This window comes from Thalassophryne amazonica, chromosome 16, assembly GCF_902500255.1.
Source record: "Thalassophryne amazonica chromosome 16, fThaAma1.1, whole genome shotgun sequence".
NCBI classification, from domain to species: domain Eukaryota; kingdom Metazoa; phylum Chordata; class Actinopteri; order Batrachoidiformes; family Batrachoididae; genus Thalassophryne; species Thalassophryne amazonica.
The window spans coordinates 65,893,627-65,919,249 of NC_047118.1; the positions used below are offsets into that span (position 1 = coordinate 65,893,627).

The 25,623-nt window shown below is 39.3% G+C and overlaps 1 protein-coding gene across 1 annotated transcript in view; it reads left to right on the forward strand.

Annotated features, from left to right (window-relative positions):
* Nucleotides 1–21,612, forward strand: part of LOC117527354 (uncharacterized protein C16orf52 homolog B) — a 92,744-nt gene extending 71,132 nt beyond the window's left edge. Inside the window, exon 3 of the mRNA XM_034189661.1 lies at nt 20,670–21,612. Within this exon, the coding sequence (XP_034045552.1) occupies nt 20,670–20,854 (185 nt within the window). The 3' untranslated portion in view covers nt 20,855–21,612. The remainder of the gene's footprint in view (nt 1–20,669) is intronic.
* Nucleotides 21,613–25,623: the final 4,011 nt, after the last annotated feature.

Sequence of the window (25,623 nt, forward strand, 5' to 3'; positions counted from 1 at the left end):
AAGAGCCCCAGTTAGTGATTTTAATGAGCAGAAAGGTGAGTCACAATTTTTCTTTAAATGGCTTTGAAGAAGGTTGATGAATAAATTGTCAAATCAAAAAAATATCACAAGATGACGCCACAGTATAACGGCACTGTGATGACAGTATAATGGTGCAGCGCCGTTATTCCATTGTCTGGGGAGAACCCTGGACTGTAATGATGAGTTGCACCAAAATGCACTCTGGTCCATCTCTTACCATCTGTTGATCTGTTGCCACACAAGCACAGCTGCAAATGATCAACACAATTATTTTTTCTTTGAGTCGTATTTTTCTTAAAATAGTTTTTGAGGACCCAGTCTTCATATCAATTATCATTATTGTTGAAATTCATCACGTTTTATTTCTTTGTGAATATCAGGTTTTCATCATTTTTAATGCTTTGTGATGCATTAAATGTGCCTAAACCATTTGTACAATACTGTATATAGTTAAAATGGTTCAGAATTTTGAGTTGTCTAGTCATGGCAACATCTTGATGTGGTCTGTAGCCAGCAAGGCTGTTCTGTTGGAACTCGTAGTGCCATGGGAAGATGGGCTGGAGGCAGCCCCAGGAGCAGAAGCAGAAAAAGTACTCAGACCTTGCAGTTGAATGCAGGGAGGCTGGCTAGACTGTAGTAATATGCTCAGTTTAGATGGGATGACGGGAGTTTGTCGGTTCTTCCTCATCACATTTGCTACTTGACATGGGGTGACGGGAGCGACATTTCAAAAGGTGATGGAGCTGACTGAAAGCCAACTTCTGAGGAGGAGGTGGCATGGAAGATGGAGTCCAGGCAGTGTCTAGGGCAACAGGAAGGGGTGGCAGTTACAGATCCTTGCCATTGCTCCTCCACTGAAAAATGTACTGCAAAAAAGGAGCGAAACATTAAGGACTGGTGGTCCCCAGCTGATAACCCACATAAGCTGTGTGAAGGTGTTGGCTGGCTTCTTAAAGAGTAGTATATGGGGAGTAGTCTCAGGCACCCATAGAGGTGCATCAGGCAGTGATGTCTAGCAGGTCATCTAGCAGCCTGTATTTAAAGTGGAAATGGAATACATTTGTTTTTGTGCACCACCTGTTGAGAGGATTAACTTATATCAGAGAGAATGGAGCCAACAGGTGATGGAGGCTGAGAGAGAGACTGGATTGTAACTGGCTCAGAACCATTCATAGTTGAATGTACAGCTTTGTAAGACCAGCAAGGCCTGGCCTTCTGCCTCCATGCACACACACACCAATCCATCTGGATTGTTCATTACACTATCCCAGAAGGGCTGCAGTACACCTTTGGTAACACGCAAACAAACCACATTGTTTATTTTGGAAAACTGTCATAATGCCAGCAGAAATATTGGATTGTTGCTGCAGCACTGCTGTTTGGACAACAAAGAAAAGCAAACACTACAGCTGTGCACTAGGGATGGGACCGATCCCAGATCAGTATTGGGTTCCGCTACCGACGTAATTCACGTATTGGAAAATACCAATCCAACCCGCAACATTATCCGATACCGGAGAAGAGCCACTGTGAATCCTCTCAACTGCTGTTTGCTTGTTTACTGTCGAGCGGGAGGAGGGGAGGTTTTCTGAAGCCGAGCTGTTTGAGAGAGCTCTCTGCCACAGTGTTCTAGCTGCTGTTAGTGGCAAATTTCTGCCCGGCCCTCGGGTTCAAATTGTCTGTTTGTCGAGCACGGATTTTCTGAAAAATTAACTAAATTGTTGCTGAAAATGTGTACTAAAAAGTCAGCCACTCCACTGTCCCAAGGCTGTGAAACACCAACTCAGCGTGCAGCCAAGGAGAAGCCAAACAGAGATTGTCTGCTGAAAGGGAAAAAGTCTCCATTAAAATCCTGCGCGTGAGCGTCGATGGTGACACATTTATTTTACAGTTGAAAGGCTTTGTGTTTCCAAAAAGTCTGAAGTTTGTGCAGCATGAAAACCGCTGTTTTTGAGAGGAAGAAAAAGAGAGATGGAGGGAGAGAGAAAGCAAGCGAGAGAGAGCGAACGAGACAGTTGTCTTTTCTCTTTAAGTCTATAAAAATAAGGCTATAAGAAAATAAAAGTACTTAATTCTTTCACCAAAACATCAAATCTAGGCTCTCATCTTAGATCTTCTGGCAAATTGTAGCTCAACTTTCAGGTCTCCTTTTTAAGAAAATCCTCATATAAAATCAACAATAATGATGATGATGATAATAATATTAAAGCAAACAGAGCTCTGGTATCGGATCGGAAAAGTATCTGTAGCGGTAGATAACCAAATTCAGGTATCGGCATCGGATCGGACGTGAAAAATTGTGGATCGGTGCATCCCTACAGAAACTGAGATGAGGCATATTACTTCCATTGCAAGGGAATGTCAGCTAAGATACCATGGCTGTGTGGAATGCTTCTCTTAGTGTGACCCCACATGCAGGTCCCTTCGTGTTGAGGACCCCAGCAAAAGGAAAAGTCCAAAGTGATGCCTGCATTTCACCTGGTTACTTTTGTTATGTAGGGATAGACTGATGGTTTACCTGGGTGGTTGTTAAGCTAGACCTAGGGCTCTTCAGTAGTGCGGTGTTTACTGACACTTCCCCCGCCACCACCCAAACTTTTAACACTGTTCTCACTAATGGATTTTTTTTGTTTCCTTTTTGATGATGCTGTAGGTTTTTCTACACCTCATACAGGTTCCTGCTCAGAAAGAAGAGAGCGATAGGTGTGGAAGCGCTTCCTTCTACAGGGGTCCAGAGGCATGAGTATTAGTTCCATCTTTCTAAAAAAAAATATACTCAACAAAAATATAAACGCAACACTTTTGGTTTTGCTCCCATTTTGTATGAGATGAACTCAAAGATCTAAAACTTTTTCCACATACACAATATCACCATTTCCGTCAAATATTGTTCACAAACCAGTCTAAATCTGTGATAGTGAGCACTTCTCCTTTGCTGAGATAATCCATCCCACCTCACAGGTGTGCCATACCAAGATGCTGATTAGACACCATGATTAGTGCACAGGTGTGCCTTAGACTGCCCACAATAAAAGGCCACTCTGAAAGGTGCAGTTTTGTTTTATTGGGGGGATACCAGTCAGTATCTGGTGTAACCACCATTTGCCTCATGCAGTGCAACACATCTCCTTTGCATCATCCGTGAAGAGAACACCTCTCCAACGTGTCAAATGCCAGCGAATGTGAGCATTTGCCCACTCACGTCGGTTACGACGACGAACTGGAGTCAGGTCGAAACCCCGATGAGGACGACGAGCATGCAGATGAGCTTCCCTGAGACGGTTTCTGACAGTTTGTGCAGAAATTCTTTGGTTATGCAAACCGATTGTTTCAGCAGCTGTCCGAGTGGCTGGTCTCAGACGATCTTGGAGGTGAACATGCTGGATGTGGAGGTCCTGGGCTGGTGTGGTTACACGTGGTCTGCAGTTGTGAGGCTGGTTGGATGTACTGCCAAATTCTCTGAAACACCTTTGGAGATGGCTTATGGTAGAGAAATGAACATTCAATACACGAGCAACAGCTCTGGTTGACATTCCTGCTGTCAGCATGCCAATTGCACGCTCCCTCAAATCTTGCAACATCTGTGGCATTGTGCTGTGTGATAAAACTGCAACTTTCAGAGTGGCCTTTTATTGTGGACAGTCTAAGGCACACCTGTGCACTAATCATGGTGTCTAATCAGCATCTTGGTATGGCACACCTGTGAGGTGGGATGGATTATCTCAGCAAAGGAGAAGTGCTCACTATCACAGATTTAGACTGGTTTGTGAACAATATTTGAGGGAAATGGTGATATTGTGTATGTGGAAAAAGTTTTAGATCTTTGAGTTCATCTCATACAAAATGGGAGCAAAACCAAAAGTGTTGCGTTTATATTTTTGTTGAGTGTACATCATGAAGAGGGGAAAAATACATATGAGTCACATTTGTTTTTCAAATATGCTATTGTTTCATGCAACAACAAGCAAAATTTATTTAATAGCCACATGGTTCTTTTATCACATTAGCAAGTAAACACTAACAGACTAATTCATGTTACTGTAAGAGGCACAAAGAACTCAAGACTAAATTGAGTCTTGTCACCAGTGTTCAGAGCAAAAATGTGGACGTTTACCTCACTAAATGTAATTAAACATGTTAAAACTTGTACATTTTTAGTACAGCTGGGCCGAGCCACTTTTTTTTTTCTGTTCCATTCCTATTCCGATACACAACTGCCGATACAAATACAGATTGTGATACAGGATTTGTTGAACTTTTTGAAACGTTTGTGCCTTCTTGTACCTTGTGATTTCATAAGGGGAGCTTGCTCTGTGTTCCCACGCAAAGAAGAAGTCAGCAGGTTTAAACCTTTGCTTGCTATGCTCCTACATTGTGAAATGCTTTGCCCGTTGAAAGTCTACTTCAGTTGAGTCTTTTTAGGCAAGTTTTAGTTATATTGTTTTGTCTTAGGTGTACTATATTTGGTGTCTTTGTGTTTGTTTATATTTGACATTTAATATAAACTGTTATTAAAATATGGGAAAGGTCTTGCATTAATCAAGGCTGATTGATGAAAGTTGCTGCATGCAGAATGAGTTACTGCAGTGCTCAGCTCATTTGACTGAAGTCACTGTCCAAAGATTTCGTTTAAAATAAAACGTGTATAAAAAAAAACATGACTAGAGTTGTTTAGCTCCCCATATTGCCTTACAATGGAGGAAACAGGCTTTAGAATAAAAAAAAAAAAAATTGTGGCAACAAAGTTGCTTAGTTTTCCTGTTGTTAGTTTTGTTTTTGTTTTGTTCCTTTATGCGCTCTGGACTCGCAGGGTTTATGGTGATGGGAGAAGTGCAGGCTCATTCGTCCACCTTTTCTCGATGATTTGTGACTTTGTGACTTTTTCCCCTTTGTTCAGCTATCGCCGTGTGACCGGGCCCTTACACTCAAGTCATCTGACCATGTTCACACGCTTGTAATGGCAAAATAAATAAATTAAATAAATTGTTGATTTGATGGATCCTTAATCATTACAATGAGATGTGCATGGGTGTGTGTCTGTTTTTGTTGCAATTAAAGTATGGCACACATAACGTGTACAGAAGTCATAAATTGACTACTTGTGTTGGATGTCAGCCCTCCGACACTACAGACCTTGCACATAGTTCAAAATAAAGACATTTTTTTGAACTACGTGAAACGGACATTACTGTAAATGACAGCAATGATTAGTAAAAAGTCCTTTGTGCTCGGTGCAAAAAAAGCAAAGAATTGCGTTTCACCTTTTGAACACCGAGTCAGAGATATTTTGCCTTTCTTCACCAACTGTTAATTCATTAAATATGCCTGATGTTTACAATATTTACTTTTTTATTTATTTAAAACAAAAATCTGTCAGGCACCAGCATCTGAATTAAGCTTCTTTTAATACAGACCCTGTGGCACAATATGTAATGCCTTTGAAAATGGAACTCTGAGTGCAGTCCAAATATGCCTTTCCACTCAACAAAATAGGACAAATCATAGTTTTTGCCAGTACTACTACTAGCCTTTTTAACTATTACTTTATATTCACCACATCATGTATTCATTTGATGATGCAAAAAGCTCTTGGATCAGTAAGTGGATCAGTGTTGTCCCTCTAATATCCAATACGTGAATGATGTCAATATCATATCCGATACAGGTATTTGATTGTATGCGGCCCGTTCCTTATTTTTTAAAACATTATAGTTAGCCTTACCTTACCCTAGCTCGCTTCACCTTTGCTGTTCTGGCTATCCCGAAAAAGGGCACACAAATGTAGTACTGAGTAATATGAAAGTTGGGTTAGTCTCTCTTTGTTCAAGAGCATCTACCATCGACATTAACGCTTGTCCGATTTGTCCAGGACAAGAATAAAATGTGATCGGACAAGCAATGTGCTCTAAATCGTCCGACCTGACAACTGGCTTTTTTTGGTTTAAAACATTCAGATTCTTTATTTTCATCACTCAGAACCAAAATACCTGACCGCCGCCCTTTTGTTTTCTTATTTACATCACGTCTTGTCTCGCACCTCACAAGAAAGCATCTTCGGTTTTTCCCGCCACTCTCCGTGCAGCGGACAATCGGAAAACATGATATCACAGGGTTGTCCCCAGACAATGGAACAACGGCGCCGCACCATCAGTGTTATGACAGCGCCGTCACACTCTCCTCTGCTCTCAGGTAGTTTTTTTTAAAATACAGCCAGGCTGTTTGTGCTGAACTGCCCGGGGGTGGGAGTGTGGAGCAGATGCTGTAAAAACGATGAAGACAATTAGGAGTTATATTGTTTTTTTTTTGTTTCTTTTTTAATAAGTATGCAGTTCCACTCAAAAATGTTGGGGGGGGAAAAAAAAGAAAAGCTAAACTGTCAACATGACAGAAAAATTCTGCTTGGACTCTTACTGGACTAAAGGTACAGTGTGCCATTTTTAAAGAGAGCAAATGTTATGTCCATCAAATATTAATGTGTTTTTAAACTTTTCAATGTTATTTATTTTCTTAACATAGACAGAAAAATACAAAAAAGAACTTTGATATTACAACATAAGTGTAATTTTTTTTTTCTATTATTCTTGCTTTCAGTGCATCTAAAACCATTGAAATTTGAATTTTACCACCCACACAGGAGAGAAGCAATTTATGAAAAAGTGTAATTTCAGTACTTCCACAGTAGCATGCACCCGGACACGCCTAGGTGACGCACGCCATTGGCGCTTGTATAGCGGCACGCTTCACGCAGCTCGCGCCTGCAGCGCTCACTTATCCAGACAACCAGCTTTTCCTATAGGACAAGTAAACTGCCAGGGTTACTTGTCCTATGGACAAATGCACTAAAAAGCTTAATGTCAATGCCTGAGCATGGTCTTTCAGATCAAGATTTCAGTTGTTCTCTAAGATCCATCTCTTTGAGATCTTCTTGTTTCATCGCAGTTCACATCCAACTTAATGGTAAATTACTGCCGCATTCTGCTCCAGAGTGTGAATTGCAGTTCCTCTTTGAGATCAGAAGTGAGGAGTAGTTTCTGACACATCTAGACTGTGCCATCTTGTGGCCAGTAGATAACGCAGGATATTTTCATATACAAAATTGCACGACCAGTGAAACAATTTAAAAAAATTAACTTGTGGCTTATAGTCAGGAAAATATAGTAATATTAGTGGTTAACTACCTCTAAATTTGCAGCCGCAGTGCATATACCCATATTTTAGTCTATTCTGATTAAATGCATATATGTTTTGGCAGAGCTGTCACTGTTGTGTCACAGCAGTTAGCACTCTTTCCTCATCAGCAGTTTGCATGTTCTCCTCATCTCCGCATGGATTTTGTCTGGGTAGATGGATGTTAGGTTCTCTCTCCTTATAGATGTAGAGTTGTTAGGAAGTGCATCTGGAAAAACCAGTATGTGGATCCATACCAGATCATCTGCTGTGACAACCTCAAGTAGATGGGAGTAGTCAGTAGACCAAGTAAAGATGTGGACTTTAGGGTAGGCCTTTTGAAATGTATTTTGCTGCTGGTTGTTTTAGGAATTTTGGTTCTCTGCCAGTCTCTTCAATGCAGCAGCATGTGTAGCTGGGTAACATTTTTCTGTTCAGCAAAACTGTTCAGGGCAGCATCATTGTGATTTCAGAAACTCAAAAACAGCAGAGCTATGCAAACTGGCAAGGTCAGATTAAATTAAATAATAGCCAAAAATAGTCTCATGCACTGTCTTCAAACAGTGTTGATGTTCCCAAAATAATGTTACAAAGCCTTTTAACTGCTGTTGACTAATGTCAACCTACATAACTTGCAAAAGAAATGACACTTTTTGTTTTGAGTGCCATATCATCTGGAGTTTAAGTTGCAGGTTTTACTAGATTGGAAGGTGCTGTAATTTATACTCCAGTGCAACTTGTATATCGACAAATCTCAGATTTGTTATTACTACTGATAGTTAGGATGACTATTTATGTAGGGCTTTCACAGGAATCAAAGCACTAAATAAAATAAACAAAAATAATAAAAGTAGGGATGCACCAATCCACATTTTCTCACTTCCAAACTGATCCCGATACCTGAATTTGGATATCTGCTAATACCGATACTATTCCGGTACCAGAGCTCTGTTTGCTTTAATATTGTCATTACCATTATTGTTAATTTTGGATATTTTGTATTCCCAGTTATACAGCTTCACGAGGAAGTGTTTAGAGGAGGATTTTCTTAAAAAGAAGACCTGAAAGTTCAACTACAATTTGCCAGAAGGTACATCTAAGATGGAAGCCTAGATTTGATGTTTTGGTAAAAGAATTAAGTACGTTTATTTATAGACTTATTTTTATAGACTTAAAAAATAAAAGACAGCTCTCTCTCTCTCTCACAGTAAAGATTAAAAATTAAGTCCTCTCTCGCTGGCTGGCTGGCTGGCTGTCTGTCTCTCTCTCACTCGCTCGCTCCCTCTCTTGCTGTCTCTCACTGGCCGTTTGCCTGTTGAGCAAACTTGGAACTTTTTGGAAACATGAAGCCTTTCAACTGTAAAAATAAATAAATAAAGTAAATTTTTTAATGTATTATCAGCGACACTCACGCGACAAAATCTGGATGTGGATGGGGGTTTTTTTGCCATTCAGCAGAGAAAAAGTGAAGCTTTGCTCAGCTCTGCTGTTGTGCTCTGAGCTGCTGTTTCACAGTGTTTCACAGCCTCAGGACGCTGAAGTGACTGATTTTTTTTTTTTTTTTTTCTTTTCAGCAACAATTCTCTTCATTTTTCTGTGAATCCGTGCTCGACAGCACAGACAATTTGAGCCCAAGAGCCAAGCGGAAATTTGGCGCTACCCGTGGTTTAAAACACTGTGGAAGAAACAGCTCCGCTTCAGCTCAGAACCCCCCCCCCACCACCACCACCACCACCACCACCACCTCACCTCCTCACACTAAACAGCAAGCACAATAGAGAGCATGCAGCAGCAGTTGAGGTTTCACAGATGTGGCTTCTCTCTGGTATCGGAAAACGCTGGAGGTTGTACTGGTATTTTCCGTTACTTGAATTACGTTGCTATTGGCTTCTGATACCGATACTATCAGAATAAAAAAGAATAAATACCAACAATAAAATAATAAATACCAACAATAAAAAGTACACTGCAACACTACACAAGAATCCCAAATTACAGGTACATCTCAAAAAAATTTGAATATTGTGAAAGTTCAATGTTTTTTTGTCAGGTATTTCAGATAACAAAACATTTACATATTCTAGTTTCAGTAAATAGAAACTAAAATGTTTCAGTATTTTTTTTATTTTAATTTTTATAATTACTGCCTACATCTCCAAAAAATAAAAACATATATTTCAAAATATTAAAATATTTCAGCAGATCAGTTTTATAAAAAGGATTTCTAATACAGAAATGGCTAACTTCTGAAAAGTATGTTCATTTGTGCACTCACTCCTTTTGCATGAATTACTGCATCAGTGTGGTGTGGTGTGAAGGTGATCAGTCTGTGGCACTGCTGAAGTGTTCTGGAAGCCCAGGTTGCTTTGATAGCAGCCTTCAGGTCATCTGGATTGTTGGATGTGGTGTCTCTAATCTTCCTCTTGACAATACCCCATAGTGCAGTATAGCCATGCTGACTACGTGTAGGGATGAGCAAGTACACCACTATCTGTATCTGTTCAACCATACAACCCCTGGCAAAAATTATGGAATCACCGGCCTCGAAGGATGTTCATTCAGTTGTTTAATTTTGTAGAAAAAAAGCAGATCACAGACATGACACAAAACTAAAGTCATTTCAAATGGCAACTTTCTGGCTTTAAGAAACACTATAAGAAATCAGGGAAAAAAAAATTGTGGCAGTCAGTAACGGTTACTTTTTTAGACCAAGCAGAGGGAAAAAAAATATGGAATCACTCAATTCTGAGGAATAAATTATGGAATCACCCTGTAAATTTTCATCCCCAAAACTAACACCTGCATCAAATCAGATCTGCTCGTTAGTCTGCATCTAAAAAGGAGTGATCACACCTTGGAGAGCTGTTGCACCAAGTGGACTGACATGAATCATGGCTCCAACACAAGAGATGTCAATTGAAACAAAGGAGGGAAGGAAATGGGATTTACATATAGAAAAGCTAAACGAAAGCCATCATTAACACCTAAACAGAAAAAAACAAGGTTACAATGGGCTAAAGAAAAGCAATCGTGGACTGTGGATGACTGGATGAAAGTCATATTCAGTGATGAATCTCGAATCTGCATTGGGCAAGGTGATGATGCTGGAACTTTTGTTTGGTGCCGTTCCAATGAGATTTATAAAGATGACTGCCTGAAGAGAACATGTAAATTTCCACAGCCATTGATGATATGGGGCTGCATGTCAGGTAAAGGCACTGGGGAGATGGCTGTCATTACATCATCAATAAATGCACAAGTTTACATTGATATTTTGGACACTTTTCTTATCCCATCAATTGAAAGGATGTTTGTGGATGATGAAATCATTTTTCAAGATGATAATGCATCTTGACATAGAGCAAAAACTGTGAAAACATTCCTTGCAAAAAGACACATAGGGTCAATGTCATGGCCTGCAAATAGTCCAGATCTTAATCCAATTGAAAATCTTTGGTGGAAGTTGAAGAAAATGGTCCATGACAAGGCTCCAACCTGCAAAGCTGATCTGGTAACAGCAATCAGAGAATGTTGGAGCCAGATTGATGAAGTGTACTGTTTGTCACTCATTAAGTCCATGCCTCAGAGACTGCAAGCTGTTATAAAAGCCAGAGGTGGTGCAACAAAATACTAGTGATGTGTTGGAGCGTTCTTTTGTTTTTCATGATTCCATAATTTTTTCCTCAGAAGTGAGTGATTCTATATTTTTTTCCCTCTGCTTGGTCTAAAAAAGTAACCGTTACTGACTGCCACAATTTTTTTCCTGATTTCTTATAGTGTTTCTTAAAGTCAGAAAGTTGCAATTTGGAATGACTTTAGTTTTGTGTCATGTCTGTGATCTGCTTTTTTTCTACAAAATTAAACAACTGAATGAACATCCTCCGAGGCCGGTGATTCCATAATTTTTGCCAGGGGTTGTAATAAGACAAATGTAACTCCACAGCCTCTGAGCTGAGCTCTTGCAGCCGGCTGCGCTGCATGTTAACAGAAATGTTTCATAAAGAATGGAGGATGTGTCATTTTGTGAGGGGAAAAAAAAGGCTTTGTTCTGTTGAAGTTTGTTGTCTGTATTACAACATTTGGAAAGAGGTGTCATTTGATTTAAAATGGCAATTCGCTTTGAAGTTATTAATTCTGACCGAAATTTGTGTGACAGAGAGCCGCGTAGCGTTTGGAGCTGTGCACTTAGTCCCACAAAACAGTAAAGGAAGGGAGGGCAATTCTAGTTTCTTGCCCGCAACAAGACAAGAGTCGCAGTTGGTGACTTTTATCTGCACAAAGGTGACTTACTATTGACATCTTTAAATGGCTTTGAGAGGGGTTAATGAAGAAATTGCGGACCTGACGTATCTGAAAAGCAGCGGATTGCAGCGCTGCTTCATTGCTTCAGGCTTCAAGCACAGCCACTGCAGAAAATATACCATATAGCTCTGGAATTTACTTTATTAGACCATGATGTTTTTACCTTGACCATGTTTCCAAAATATTGGACAATCAGGTACTTAAGCTCACAATAAGACCCAAAACCTGAGCTCACAGCAACATTTATTGAAGCTAAAACACTTACATGTACATTTCTATCATAGATTTGATTAAAGAATGCTCAGACAGTAATGTCAATTTCTCTTTTATTTATCTTGGCCCAGTTGTTACAAGCTGACTCAGAGCTGAATGTTTCTGCTTCATCTCCTTCAATAGAAATCGTAAGGAGGTTGTCCAGAGTTTCTTCTTTTGGCCTCTTTCGGGGTGGGGTCTTGTCTTCCTAGTGCAAAAGCCTTTTTCACAGTCTGAAAATATAAATTACTTGAAACCTCAGCCTTAGGCTGACAGTCTCATCATAGTGCATATGTATTGAGGCACTACAAGTAAATGCATGCAATAAGTTTTGTTTCAAGATGCTAATCATGTTGTCTACAATCTGAATTTCTTGAAATCAGTAGTATATGAACACCAGGTATAATATAATACCAGGGGAAATTAAAAAATGATCATATGAAACTCTCAAAATACCTGCTGTTGAAATGGGAATGACAGCAATGGTTGAGGCCAGTTTTGCCAGGTTTGGCATTACATCTTGATGTGTAGACGTCACCTTCTTCACATGGTCGGGGAGTTTGCAAATTTCAACAGAAATTGGGAGTTTTCACTTAAAATGAGCTACCAGTACCAGGATAATTTCATTGGTGAGACCTTTCAAATGACATGTAGTCTTGATTAAGGATGGGTATCGAGAACTGGTTCCTTTCAGGTATCATTAAGAAGTGATTCGATCCACCAACATCAATAAGCTTTTTGCTTAACGATTCCCTTGTCGGTCCGTCAGAGTGGCTGTTGTTTTGGCGGGGTGTTTGTCAGGAAAATGATCATTTCTCTACACTGATTACAGACGTGCAGCAGGTCTGTAATCAACTTTTCTGCAGCGCGGCTTTGCTTTGAACCTTGAACCAATCGAAGCAGTGATTCGCAGATCGAAGCAGTGCTTCGATCTACTGATTCGTGGATTCATTGTTTTATTTCACTTTATCCTAATTTTTCCCCGTTAAAACCCTGAAGAGCATATGTCTGTGAGTAATATTTAATATTTGTATGTTAAACCGACCAGTTATGGTCTTCTGAAACAGTTGATGTATTTTATGACTTAAAAAACGGGACCAATGTTAACACGTTAGCATGTCTATGGTGTTTTCAATGTTAAAGTTAGCATTAAGCTGTTTGCATCAGCATGTTTGTGTTGATTTGTTTTCTGTATAATTAATGGCTCAGCGTTCATTGTTGTAAAAGAGTCAAATTGTAATTTTTTTAAAATTTATTTTTATTCATATATTAATAATAGCAACAACAATAATATTCTACATAATAGACAATAATAGTCAATAATAATAGACTAATAATGTTACAGTATAATTTTAGATAAAGAGACAAAAAGAACCTAATGAAACAAAACACAACAGAAAAGATAAAACTATCTAACAATGAAAATAAATAAATACATATAGAAATAAATAACTTTCCTGTGAACACCTAGTGACTCTCACACCTCCATTTCATCCCTGTTTTATTTAAGTTTAATGACAATTTGTTTCAGTCAAACCATATTTTCAATTTGTTAATTTCTTCAGTGGTTTCCTCCAGAACTATCTGCCAAGCTAGAAAACTGCTGCATCCTAGTAAGAGCAGAATACTACTGGAATGAATTTGAATAAAGAAAGTTGGGTTTTTTTCTCATCAAATTGGATGCTGCACTCACTGCAGTTGATTGTCTGGAATAGCCCCAAATTGCATTTCAGAGCTTCTAGAATTGAAACATTTTTGTGCAGGTGATGTTGGGGGGCAATTTTGTGTTTCAGCTTTTTTTTGTTGTTCACCACTTTCATCCCTGAATATGTCAATCGTGAGTCACTCCTCCGTTCTGTTCACACAGCTCCAAACGCTGTGCGGCTCTCTGCTGAGTCAAGTTAGAACGATAGAGTCCAGTCGGAATTAATACATTTAAAGCGAAACGCCATTTAAATCAAGTGACACCTCTTTCCAAACATTGTAATACAAAAAAACTGCAATCAATCAAAATGTTTTTTCCTCCCAAAACGAGACGTCCTGCGCTGATGTGCAGCAGCTGCCTGAGCTCAGCTCAGAGGTATGGAGAGACATTTATGCCAAATTCTCTGAAAGGAAATGCTTTTGACAAAAACTACAGATTTTATTTATTTTTATTTATGTCCAGAGATCAAGGATCCAGTGACCAATTTAAAATGTTGTTGACATAGAAAACCTGTAAAGCCTACTTTTAGTACACAGAAAATTCACAAGGGGTATCAATAAGGGAGTCAATAAGGAATCGGATCGATAAGCGGAATCGATAATGGCATCGATAACGATAAAATCTTATCAATACCCATCCCTAGTTGTGATCACATTACTGTTGTTAGTTAAGTTGTAAAGATAGTCAAAGATTCGACCTTCCAGAATCAATAACTTTAAAGTAAATCGCATTTTTAAATCAAATGACACCTCTTTCCAAACGTCGTAATACAGACAACAAACTACAACCAACAAAAACCTTTTTTTCCCCCCCAAGTACAACCAGAGGGAGCTCGCTGATATGTGATGTGAGTTTTTTTTGCACTAAATAAAATGTTCAAGATTTTATTCAAGTTTATTGGAATAAAAAAATACCTGAAATTATGTAGCTATAATAGTGAATTTTCCCAGTTTAACTGCAGCCGTACAACCAGAGGGAGCTCATTGATGTTTGATGTGAGTTTGGTGGAACTACAAACCATAAATGTGATGTTAAGTTTTTATCAAAGCATTTCCTTTCTGTGTGGTAATTTTTTGATGGTCCCTGAGCTCTGGTCTCACAGCCAGCTGCAAGTCAAGATCAGTGCAATTCACAAAGAACAGAGGATGTCTCATTTTGGGCAAAAAACAAAACAAAACTGATTTGGTAGGTTGTAGTTGTCTCTATGACAGGGTTTTGAAAGAGGTGTCATTTGATTTAAAACAGTGATTTACTTTGAAGTTATTGATTCCAGAAGGTCGAATCTTTTAATATCTTTTCAACTTTAATTGGCGGAGAGCCGCAGCATTAGGATGAACAGTGTTTAATCAGTCAAGCCCCACAACAACACACAAAGTATATTAGTATTATTATTATTATTATTATTCCTTTACACAAGGGACCGTAACAGTGACAGAGAGCCGCAACATTTCAAGGAATGATTTTTATTCAGGTAAATCCCACAAGAAAACATGGAGGATATTATTATTGTTGTTATTATTATTATTATTATTGTTATTATTATTATTATGATTATTCCTTTACATGAGGGACAGTAACTTCAGTTTATGAACCAATGAAGCAGGAGATATTAATGGTCCAGTCCACGCCAGAGAACTTTCTTTGGCTGCCCCACGAAAAAGACACATTAATGAGGAGTTGGAAAAAAAAAAAAAAACTGTCTAGTCTGAAACAGTGGACAATTCTCATTTCTTGCCCACACCAATTGACAAGAGTCCTGGTTAGTGACTTTAATCAGGAGAAACATGATTCATGATTGAAATTTTTAAATGGCTTTGAGGAAGGTTGATGAATAAGTTGTAGACCCAAGCACCGGGTCCACAATCAACATAAAGAAATGATCATTTTCCGGCTACACACCCTAGAAAACAACGTAACGGGCCGATTGCAGCGTAATTTTCTCAGGCAGCAGCCCACACACAGTGAGGAAAATAAGTATTTGAACACCCTGCGTTTTTGCAAGTTCTCCCACTTAGAAATCATCGAGGGGTCTGAAATTTTCATCTTAGGTGCATGTCCACTGTGAGAGACATAAAAAAAAAATCTGGATATCACAATGTATGATTTTTTTTTTATTTTTTTATTTTTTTTATTTGTATGTTACATCACCGGGCGTGTTTTCTTTGTTGACTGCACCTAGAGTGACATTATCACCGCACATGTAAGTACACTCAGGACTTAATAAGTTAATTGAGGTTTGCAAACTTAGATATTTATAATAGTATTTAGTGATATTGTTTATTAACTTTATTGAATTTTGTGTTCAGCGCTGTGGGATTGTGGTGCAAAAGGCACCGCTCTGTGTCCACTGGAATCCTGTAGAAGCTCACATTCTCCTTCTGTCCACGTCTGTTGTGACAGTGAACTGTACCACAAGTCTCTGGCATGATGTATTAGTGGAAAAGCCAGCAATAAACAGAGGAAAGATGAGTTGAGATGGTTTGTTTACACAGCCAAGTTTATTGTGACCGGCTAAACTTGACCTTCGGCTGTGTGTGGCCCCCGGCATGTGACCTGTGATGTCAATTGCAAAGCCTCTATTGTAGGAAACTTGCTCATTTCCCACAAATTTTATGGAACAATACTGCACGGGCACTTTAGATAGGATCCATTTCAGTCTATCAACATGCATCTTTTATCCCTTCATGATTATAGTGTTACACAACATCTGTTCAAAAGTACATGGTTAAGCTCTGTCAGCTATTTACCCTAACTTTCATCAGTACACATGATGATTTTCTAATTTTGTCAGCGGGATGTCAACACTGCTCAGGTTCTTCAACAGACTGATGTTCTGACATATACAGAAACTAAAGCAGGGCAGTTCCTTTTTACGGCATGCACATCTGATGCTGCCACAACTTTTGCAGTTGCAAATGACTGTTTATTCCTCAGGAATTGATTTTACAGCTTTCACAAGAACTAGAATTTCATATAAAGCCATAGACAGTCGTTTCTAGTACTGTTAGTTTTTGGGGGGGAGTCATCATGTGGTAGGTTGAGTAATATGCCCTGAGGATGTGGTGCTGTATTGCATGGCTTGTTGGGAGAAGTTGCTCCAATGATATACCTTTACTGTGATGGTACATGTCGTCTCTTAGCTGATTCATCCTGCACTTGGTGCTCTTTTTGACCACTTGCACGAGGTACCCCTCACAGGATGCCATGATAGTGTCACTACAACCTGTTTTATAATCAAAATCATTCAGATTCTCAGTAAGATTGGCATGATTCAAGGCTGCAGGCTTCGTTCTCACCTTACTCGTCCAAACCAGTCAAAGTATGGACACGTGGCAGGACATAGCACAACTCTACACCAACCCTGGATGCTAAAGTGGGAACTGGGATCTATCGTGTTGAATCCCCAACACCAGCTCTGAGCCAAATTTCACTTTGGCCATGAGCGTGAAGAACATTCCAGTAGTGCATTAGAAGTATGAAGACATCAGTGTCATTTGACAGGACAATTCACTTTCTCATTGTCTGGGGAATAATGCGAGTAGCAGTGTGGGGGTTAAATGCGTGCAAGTGTCAAGATGCCTTTATTTTAAGATGTGGATTCTTTTTGACAATTAAATGTCAGTGTACAGAAGGAAAACCTGACAAAAAAAACACCTTAGTACAAAGTCAACTTTTATTGCATCATGTAATTCTATGTGCTTCCACACATTTATGAAATCAGCACATTAAAAGTTGAATGAAATAAAGCTACTCCTCATCAGAACAGACTGAACAAAAGGTCCCCAATATTATACATAGCCCAAATCTGAATTAACCTTTGCACAAATACATACATTTGCAGACATATATGTGGCAAAAAAAAGAAAAGAAAACAAAAAGAATCAAACAAAAACTTTCAAACTCAATTTTCCCTGAGTGCACAGGTACTCTTTTATCAAACAGTGTATGCTAATTCAGTTAGAACATCTACTTAATTAAAAAAAAAAACACATAAACCTAAAGAAGTATACTACCAGGTGAGGGAGGGAGGTGGGCGTGGGTTATAGCATCATTTTCTCAGTTACTGCCGGGGTAACAAAAGTCTATGCAGACTTTTTGATATGTCCCATGGTTTAGTTAAGTGGATTTCAAGACCACTCTTCACTGCTTTGTCCGCTTCTTAACCCCTCTCAAAGCCAATTAAATATGTCAATCGTGAGTCACTTTTATGTAGATTAAAATCATTAACTGGGACTCTTGTCTTGTTGTGGGCAAGAAATGAGAACCATCCTCCGTTCCGTTCACACAGCTCCAAATGCTGCACCGCTCTCTGCCAAGTCAAGTTAGAGTCCAGTCAGAATTAATAACTTCAAAGCGAATCACCGTTTAAATCAAATTGACACCTCTTTTCAAATGTTGTAATACAAACAATAAACTACAATAGACTAAAACGTTTTTTCCTCCCAAAATGAGACGTCCTGTGTTCCTTATACATTAATGTTGACTTGCAGCACAGCCGGCTGTAAGAGTTCAGCTCAGAGGTATGGAGTTAGATTTGTGCCATTAATGTCTGAAAGGAAATGCTTTTGAGAAAAACTACAGATTTTATTTTTATTTATGTCCAGAGATCAAGGATCTAGTGACCAATTTCATATTTATTTACTTTAAGACACAATAAAATGTTAGTGATGTAGAAAACCTGTAAAGCCTACTTTTAGTACACAGAAAATTCACAGGAGGTATTGATAAGGGAATCGATAAGAAATCGGATCGATAAGCAGAATCAATATTTTTTATTGATTAAAATCTTATCAATACCCATCCCTTATTATTTATGTTAAAATGTATTAGTTATGCCATAGACATTTAAAAACACACAGATGTTTAAATGTTTAAAAAAAAAAAAAAGATGTTTAAAATATGACAAAAGGTAAAAATGGAAGAATAGAAAGTTCTTTAAAAATATGTTTAAAATGTTTGAAAAGGGTGTAAAATGTGTGAAACAATAGAAAGTAGGAATGTGAATCGTACAACAACTCACGATTCAATTCGATTCCGATTCTTGGGGTGACGATTCGATTCAGAATCGATTTTCGATTCAAAGAGCTCTGAGAAATATTTATATTACTTAAAAAATGTTTATGTTTAAGAAAATGCAGCTTTACAAGGTTAATCAAGTGATTCTACAACCCCTGGCAATAATTATGGAATCACCGGCCTCAGAGGATGTTCATTCAGTTGTTTAATTTTGTAGAAAAAAAAGCAGATCACAGACATGATACAAAACTAAAGTAATTTCAAATGGCAACTTTCTGGCTTTAAGAAACACTATAAGAAATCAGAAAAAATAATTGTGGCAGTCAGTAACGGTTACTTTTTTAGACCAAGCAGAGGGAAAAAAATATGGAATCACTCAATTCTGAGGAATAAATTATGGAATCACCCTGCAAATTTTCATTTGTTCTTTGGGGGGAGGCTCACACTTTGAAAACCCCTCCTCTAGTTCAAAGATATGAAGAAAATTTAGGGGACATCCTATGCACATGGGGACCCGCTCTGCCAGTGGATTGAAAAACACTTTGTTCTGGGTTGCAAACTGTGCTAAATGGTTATGAATATATTTTTACTACGTACTACCTATATGGATACAGTGTACAGGAGAAACGTGTTTATTATTCAGTAGCGACTCTGTACTTGATGTTTCTTACTTTACTTTGTTTTTCTTTCCCTGTTAGAAAGCGCCCCGCTCGCTGGCAGCTGTTGACAGGTTGTAGAAAGAGGGTCACACCAGAACCTGGCTTCAACAGTAACTGCCTTTTTAGTGCAATTCCATTCTTTGCTGTTACTTGAGGCATGGCCTTTAACATGGCAGCTCCACACTGAACACTGTCCTCATTCGTTGTCTTCACTTTTTGAGTCCATTGTGCTGTTATATGGCTTCTTTTTTTTTTTTTTTTTGAAATTGAACAAAGACACATTGTCCGTGTGTGGTTTACTGCGGTATCCGGTGATACGTTTTCCACCAGATCCAGGCATGATTATGTTCCACTCAATTCATATTTTTACTACATGGCTCATCCACATAGTGAAGAAGGAATGAAGCCAAGCTCTGCCTTTTGTATGAAGCACTTTCCGGTGTTGCAGACCAAACAGCCCGCCCCAAAAAATCAGTCCGCCTTGTGCATCTGCACGTGTCATTTCGGAACCACAGCAGCATGTCTGAGATGGAGTCTCTTCACCCAAAGCAGTCAAATGGATTAATGGGATTATTAACCATCGGATGACAGGGTAAAACCTCTTAAATCATTTTGAAGTCAGTTTTAAGCAGAAACAAGGCCATTTTCAGCAAAAACGAGCCAAAATTCCGTTACGCTTTGAAATGTCCGACGTGCAGTGAACTCATCAACTAGCAGCTCGTTTAGCCGCGGTGCTCTGATCCCTTCCACTGCCTTTTATGATGAAATAATGCTGAACTTATGTGGAAATGATTGTTGTTCTAAAGCTTCAGATATCTGTCGGGGAGATAGGTGATGACTGGAGTGCAATTTGAAGCAGAAACGAAGTGTTAATCCATGAACCACGTCATCAGGGGGACCGATTTTTAGGGGGACTGTTGGGTCTGCGACACCTTTTACGAAGGGAAGACATGTTCACCTTTTAAAATAAGATTTTTTTCTGAAACACTAATAATGACTGAGGAGTTTTTGCACACTACATTTAATTCTGTAAAGCAAAACACTACACTTCAGAATCTGAATCAATTTTATTGCCAAGTAAGTTCTCACATACAAGGAATTTGTTCTGGTGTTATTGGTGCATAACAACAATAATAAAAAATGATAAGAATAATAAAAAAGAAAAGGAAAAATACTTCTGTAAAAAGTAAAGAAATCAAAAAGACAAGAGTACTGCAATAACGTTTCATTGTTGTAATGTTGAAACAGTTTAAAATTATATTCTAATCTACCCAGATTAGAGACATTTTCAGATTTGGTGTTGATTGTTTAGAATGCTTCAAAGGTAATTGAAAACAATATCTCCTTTAAAATGATTGAAAGCATATTTTAAGCAGTTTTAAAAGGTGTTTAAACCAGATTAATAACCAACAATGGAAAAATAAGCCTTCCTTGATAGAGGTAGGAATTACTATGGCACTAATATTAACTGGATTTGGTAGTTGTAAGAAATGAGTGAACAAGTTTGGTGTGAACTGATGTCTTCTCTTGTTTCTCCTGACTCTCAGTGATCCTGTTCTGCATGGCGGCGCTCATCTTCCCCATAGGCTTCTACATCAACGAGGTGGGCGGTCAGCCGTACAAGCTGCCTAACAACACGGTGGTCGGCTCCTCATACGTGCTCTTTGTCCTGTCCATCTTCTTCACCATCGTGGGACTGCTGTTCGCAGGCAAAGTTTGCCTCCCGGGCTGAAGGATCAACCATGGCTGTCTCTGGACTAACGCGCCAGGCTCTGAAAATGTTACCGAAAATATGAAATGCACTGAAAACCAAAACCAAAAAACTCTGGCCGGGAGGCTGAACCGGAGAAGACTATATGTCTGTCTGCCATAAGGGACCGCAGCACCATGGGGTACCTAACTACTTGCAGATGAGAAGGAGAAAACGAACACTAACGAGGGGGTACAGGCACAAAGGTGTGGAGGAGTGTGACGTGGTGACATCCTGACATTGTCCATTTAAAACGCGGCCTTGCTGTTCTTGTTGTAAAGAGTGCGTAGTGTGCTGCTGTCATGGTAACCGCAGCCACAGTGCTGGTGCATATTTCTTGTGGACCACTGCAGCTGCTCATCGACTTGACTCCCGGCCACCGTCAGCACAAATCCACACATCCCTTAGTGAGAAACGGTGGCGTCACAACAGCTCGAGTTGCTATTTTAGGCTTCTCTGTTTCAGTTGTTTTTCTGTTGTACATTTTGTGCTGTTCCACCTCCATCCCTCCCTCCTCTTTTCCACACATGTACTATCAAATGTGGTTCACTGGAGGCCTTGAAGGGAATGGTTTTGTTTTTTACTTTTGGCGTCAGAACAGGGTTTAATCTCAACTGTCACGTCGCATGGCCCCTGCAGTGTGGTTGAAATGAGACGCACGGTGCAGGTGTACTGCCGTAGACCAGTTTAGCATGACCTCATTTCCATAGCGACGCTGGCTTCTGGTTCCATTCATATTTTAAAACAAACAAACAAACAAAAAAAACCCCACAAAGGCAAGAGTTAACACCAATAAAACTAGACCTGAACGCTGCCAGCTTATTGCAGACTGGCTCAGACTTTGGTGTTGATGGATCCATTCTTGGCAGTGTGAAAATGTTACTAAGCAACTGTATTTAGTTGCAGTTTCACATTTTTTTTAATAAGATTTTTTTTTTTTTTTTTTTTTTTTTTTTTTGTCCCAAAAAGTGCTGAGCAGTTGTTGACACATTTCACTTCTATGTCAGTTATTTGGAAGCAGAAGTAGTGGTTGCTAGGCGAGGTCATGTGACATTAATGTCATGACTAAACAGGTTTGTTCTGAAGCTCAGGAGGAAGTAGCAATGTAGCCGCCAGTGGGCCATAAGAATGGACTCAAGGTCTTTGTAGGTCCACAAGTGGGGATCTGATTCAAAAGAGGCTACCTGAACCAGTCACATGTAGTTGTAGTTGTCGTAGAAAGAGATCTGATTTTGAAAAGAGACTTAAGGATAGAATATTTGACCCAAAGTGCAGCTAATAACTCACCAAAAAAAAGGTGAAGCAGTTTTTTATTCTTCTGGTCTTGTCTTTATTTGTAACATCATGATGTATCTCAAATAGCCAACCCAGTCTCACCGCATGTCCTGATTCAGCAGCACGAAATATACATTAATCTAGTGGGTCGTGATATTGTCACGAAAAGTGCAAAATGTTCGTCATGGGAGCACAAATTTATTCTAACACATTCCGTGACGGCTGCACGAAATTAAAAGTGAAGCAGGGGGTCGTGGTGGTTAGGGTTAGGGGAAGGAGTAGGGTTAGCTTATGGTCAGTGGTGGCCACAGTTTTGCTGACCGCTAATTATCAAAGCTGATGTTTTCATTGTCAGATTAGCTTTTCAAATAACTTTGAAAACCATCAGCGGACCAATTATCTTCTGTTAAATTTTGGTCCAATAATTTTTAGACCGCTAACATATTTTTGCAGGCGTAGTGAATAAAGCTTAACAGTTAAAAACATTTGTGAAGTCTGATATCAAAGATTTGAGTACCTACCTGTTAAATGTGCAGCTCAATCCTCTGCAGTCAAAGGAGAACTGGTCACAGAAGAGAAAGAATGCAAGGGAAAAAAAATCATTTCCTTTGACATCATACTGACTTGCTGGCAATATCACCCAAGTCATCCAGAGGCATAACAGTTTTAGTAAACAGGAGCTTCCAGCAGTGGGCAGGGCGCACAAAGACAGAAGTGCTGACTCATTGTTTGGGTTGTTGATCACCTTTGACGCTACCAGAAGCAATCGCGGTGTTGAAACTCAAAATTGGCTTGTTAGTAACTGAGAGTGTACTGGAGACAATACTGAAAGTTATCGGTTAGCTGTAGCTTCTGATACATTTTTGGGTGGTTTATCGGTTTAGCTTTATGAAAGATAACTTTTCAGTTAGCGCTAAAATAAAGTTAGCTGTTATCGAAGCTAACGTTTTGGTTAGCTTTGCCCACCACTGGTTATGGTTAAGGTTAGCTTTGGGGGTAGGGTTAGGAATAGTGAGTTAAAAAAAAAACAAACAAAAAAAAGTCACCAAAATTTGACTCATTTCGTGATGGAAGCATGAAAAAACAACATGAGACTGGGCTGCAAATAGATATTTGAGATGCACTGACACGTGAGCCCGCCTAGACTGAGATGTAATTTGGACCCTGGGTAGCATCCCATGAACAGAGTGGACCTGTGAAGACCTCTACTGTTCACCTCAACCTCAGTATAGTTCAAAGCAAATCAAAAATGGTACATTTTCTCATGAAATATGGCAGGTTTAAGACCTGAAAGCAGTTAGACAAAGAAGTCATTCACCAAAGTGTCCACAGGCCTGCAGTTAGAACAGAAGGAATTTTTCCTGCACCCACGATACACCCTCGAACGCAATGACACACAAACTCCAAGCTGATCAGTGATCAGTCATGGAGTTTGTGTGCCGCCTCTTGATTTCGGTGCACTTTGTTTCCCATCCTCAAGTCTGCGTGTAGTTTTTGTTTCCAGCAAAGAACTTCACCTGCTTATTTATCCGATTGGCACTCCCAAGCTGGTGCAGTTAAAATTGTTCTGCTGAGATGATTGTTGGAATCAAAATCTTCTGGCCCTTTAAAATAAATAAATACATCATAGTGAAACCATACTTCAGCATCACTGTGTGAAAAGTGGGATTACTGAAGAGTTTTATGAGTTTATCATATTTTTCACCAGTTTCTTCATTTCTTCAGTGTTTCTGCCCTTGTCGTACTGACAGGTATGGCACCTGGTGCTGAAATGATTGAGATATCTTTAATTCTGTAGATAATCAAATTATTTTTCTTAGTGTGACAAGATAAAGTAGTGTTAATTCTTAACTTCAGCTTCTCCAATGTCAGTAGTTTCTGTTTTCATATCCCAGGAAACCAGGTGGCACATGGGGTGAGCTGGCATGGAATTAAACACATCTGATAGGAAATCCAGTCAGGAATTATTGAGATGTTGGTAGAATACAAATGTGCCCAACTTGATATCACTGCGTTCAGGTTCAGTCGTGGAGTTCTGAAAATTTTCAAAAGCTCAGTGTCGTGTCGGCTAAGCTCACCTTTTTCACAAGGAAACAGAATCCAGATACACTTTATTAGGATGTTCTTACGCTTTAGTATATCTTTTTTTTTCTTCTTGCCATCATTTTTCATAATGTCCTCAGTCCCATCTTCTAGAAATCAGTGGTTGAACCTGCATTAATTCATTTTTACCACTTTAATTTTTTCTTTGTTGGCATCTCTGTTTACTCTGGTGAATGACAAAAGCTCCTAGGGGTGGTGTGCAATCAAAGTACGCATTGTGGTAATATCCGTGCTTTTTGCCATTTTTTGTTCCTGGACTCTGTTGTCGTCACACATTAGCACACATTGTCATGACCACTGTACATACGCAAGAACACACAATGTGAACAGACACTTCCTGATAATAGTGCGTCCCATCCTGTTGGGTCATCCTGGGTGACATTTGATTAACACGACTAGGTTGTAAACATGCCTGCACGGTGGGTCACTGCCCAGGAAAATGTTTCAGTGGAGCCAAAGGCTGCAGCCAGTGAACCTCTGAAAATATCCCAGAGGATCCCCAACCAACACCTGGGCACTTCCCACCCGTAGGTAGGGGTAGAGCCCCACCCTTGCAGTCATCGGTGAAGAATTAAATGTCCATTCAACTGAATGGGAAAAGTGCACCCAAACATTTGGCTGGTTTTGTGTGTGTGTGTGTGTGTGTGTGTGTGTGTGTGTGTGTGTGTGTGTGTGTGTGTGTGTGTGTGTGTGTGTGTGTGTGTGTGTGTGTGTGTGTGTGTGTGTGTGTGTGTGTGTGTGTGTGCAAAATGGTTGTATGAGTTCACTTTCATGGACATGACATGTATACTAAAGGTGCAATTAAAATTGTTGCGATAGGGATGCAGGCATCTCTATGAACGGAAGCAGGTGCCCAGGCAACCCTGGCCTCTGCCATTAACAGAACAGATGGGTAATTATTCGTAACAGTAAACAAACAAAAAAACACATCAGCAGCTATTACAAATAATCGTTAGTTGCAGCATTAGCTGATAGACACACTTCATAAAATAATATTTGGAATAAATACCGGACACGTGTTGTCATGTACACACTTTTAAAATAAATTAAAAAAAAAACGTGGTTTCACTTTTGGGCAAACTGATGTTTTCGTTGCTTTCCTCAGCTGTGATGACATTTTGAATACTACTTTGGCTTTCCCACAAACCTGTGTACGCTAACGCGTCATCTGCGCTATCCAAGATGGCGTTTCTGCTGAACAAACAGTCCGGTCACCGTGGATTCATGGTGAAAACATTTGATCCAGCTTAAAATGTGCAGAACAAAAACCTACCAGAGTGATTTGTGTTTTGTTGTTCCTGAATCCAAATTTAATGTATATCAAGGATCACCCAGCCCTACTTTGTAGCGTTGCCTCTGTCTTACCTGCCATA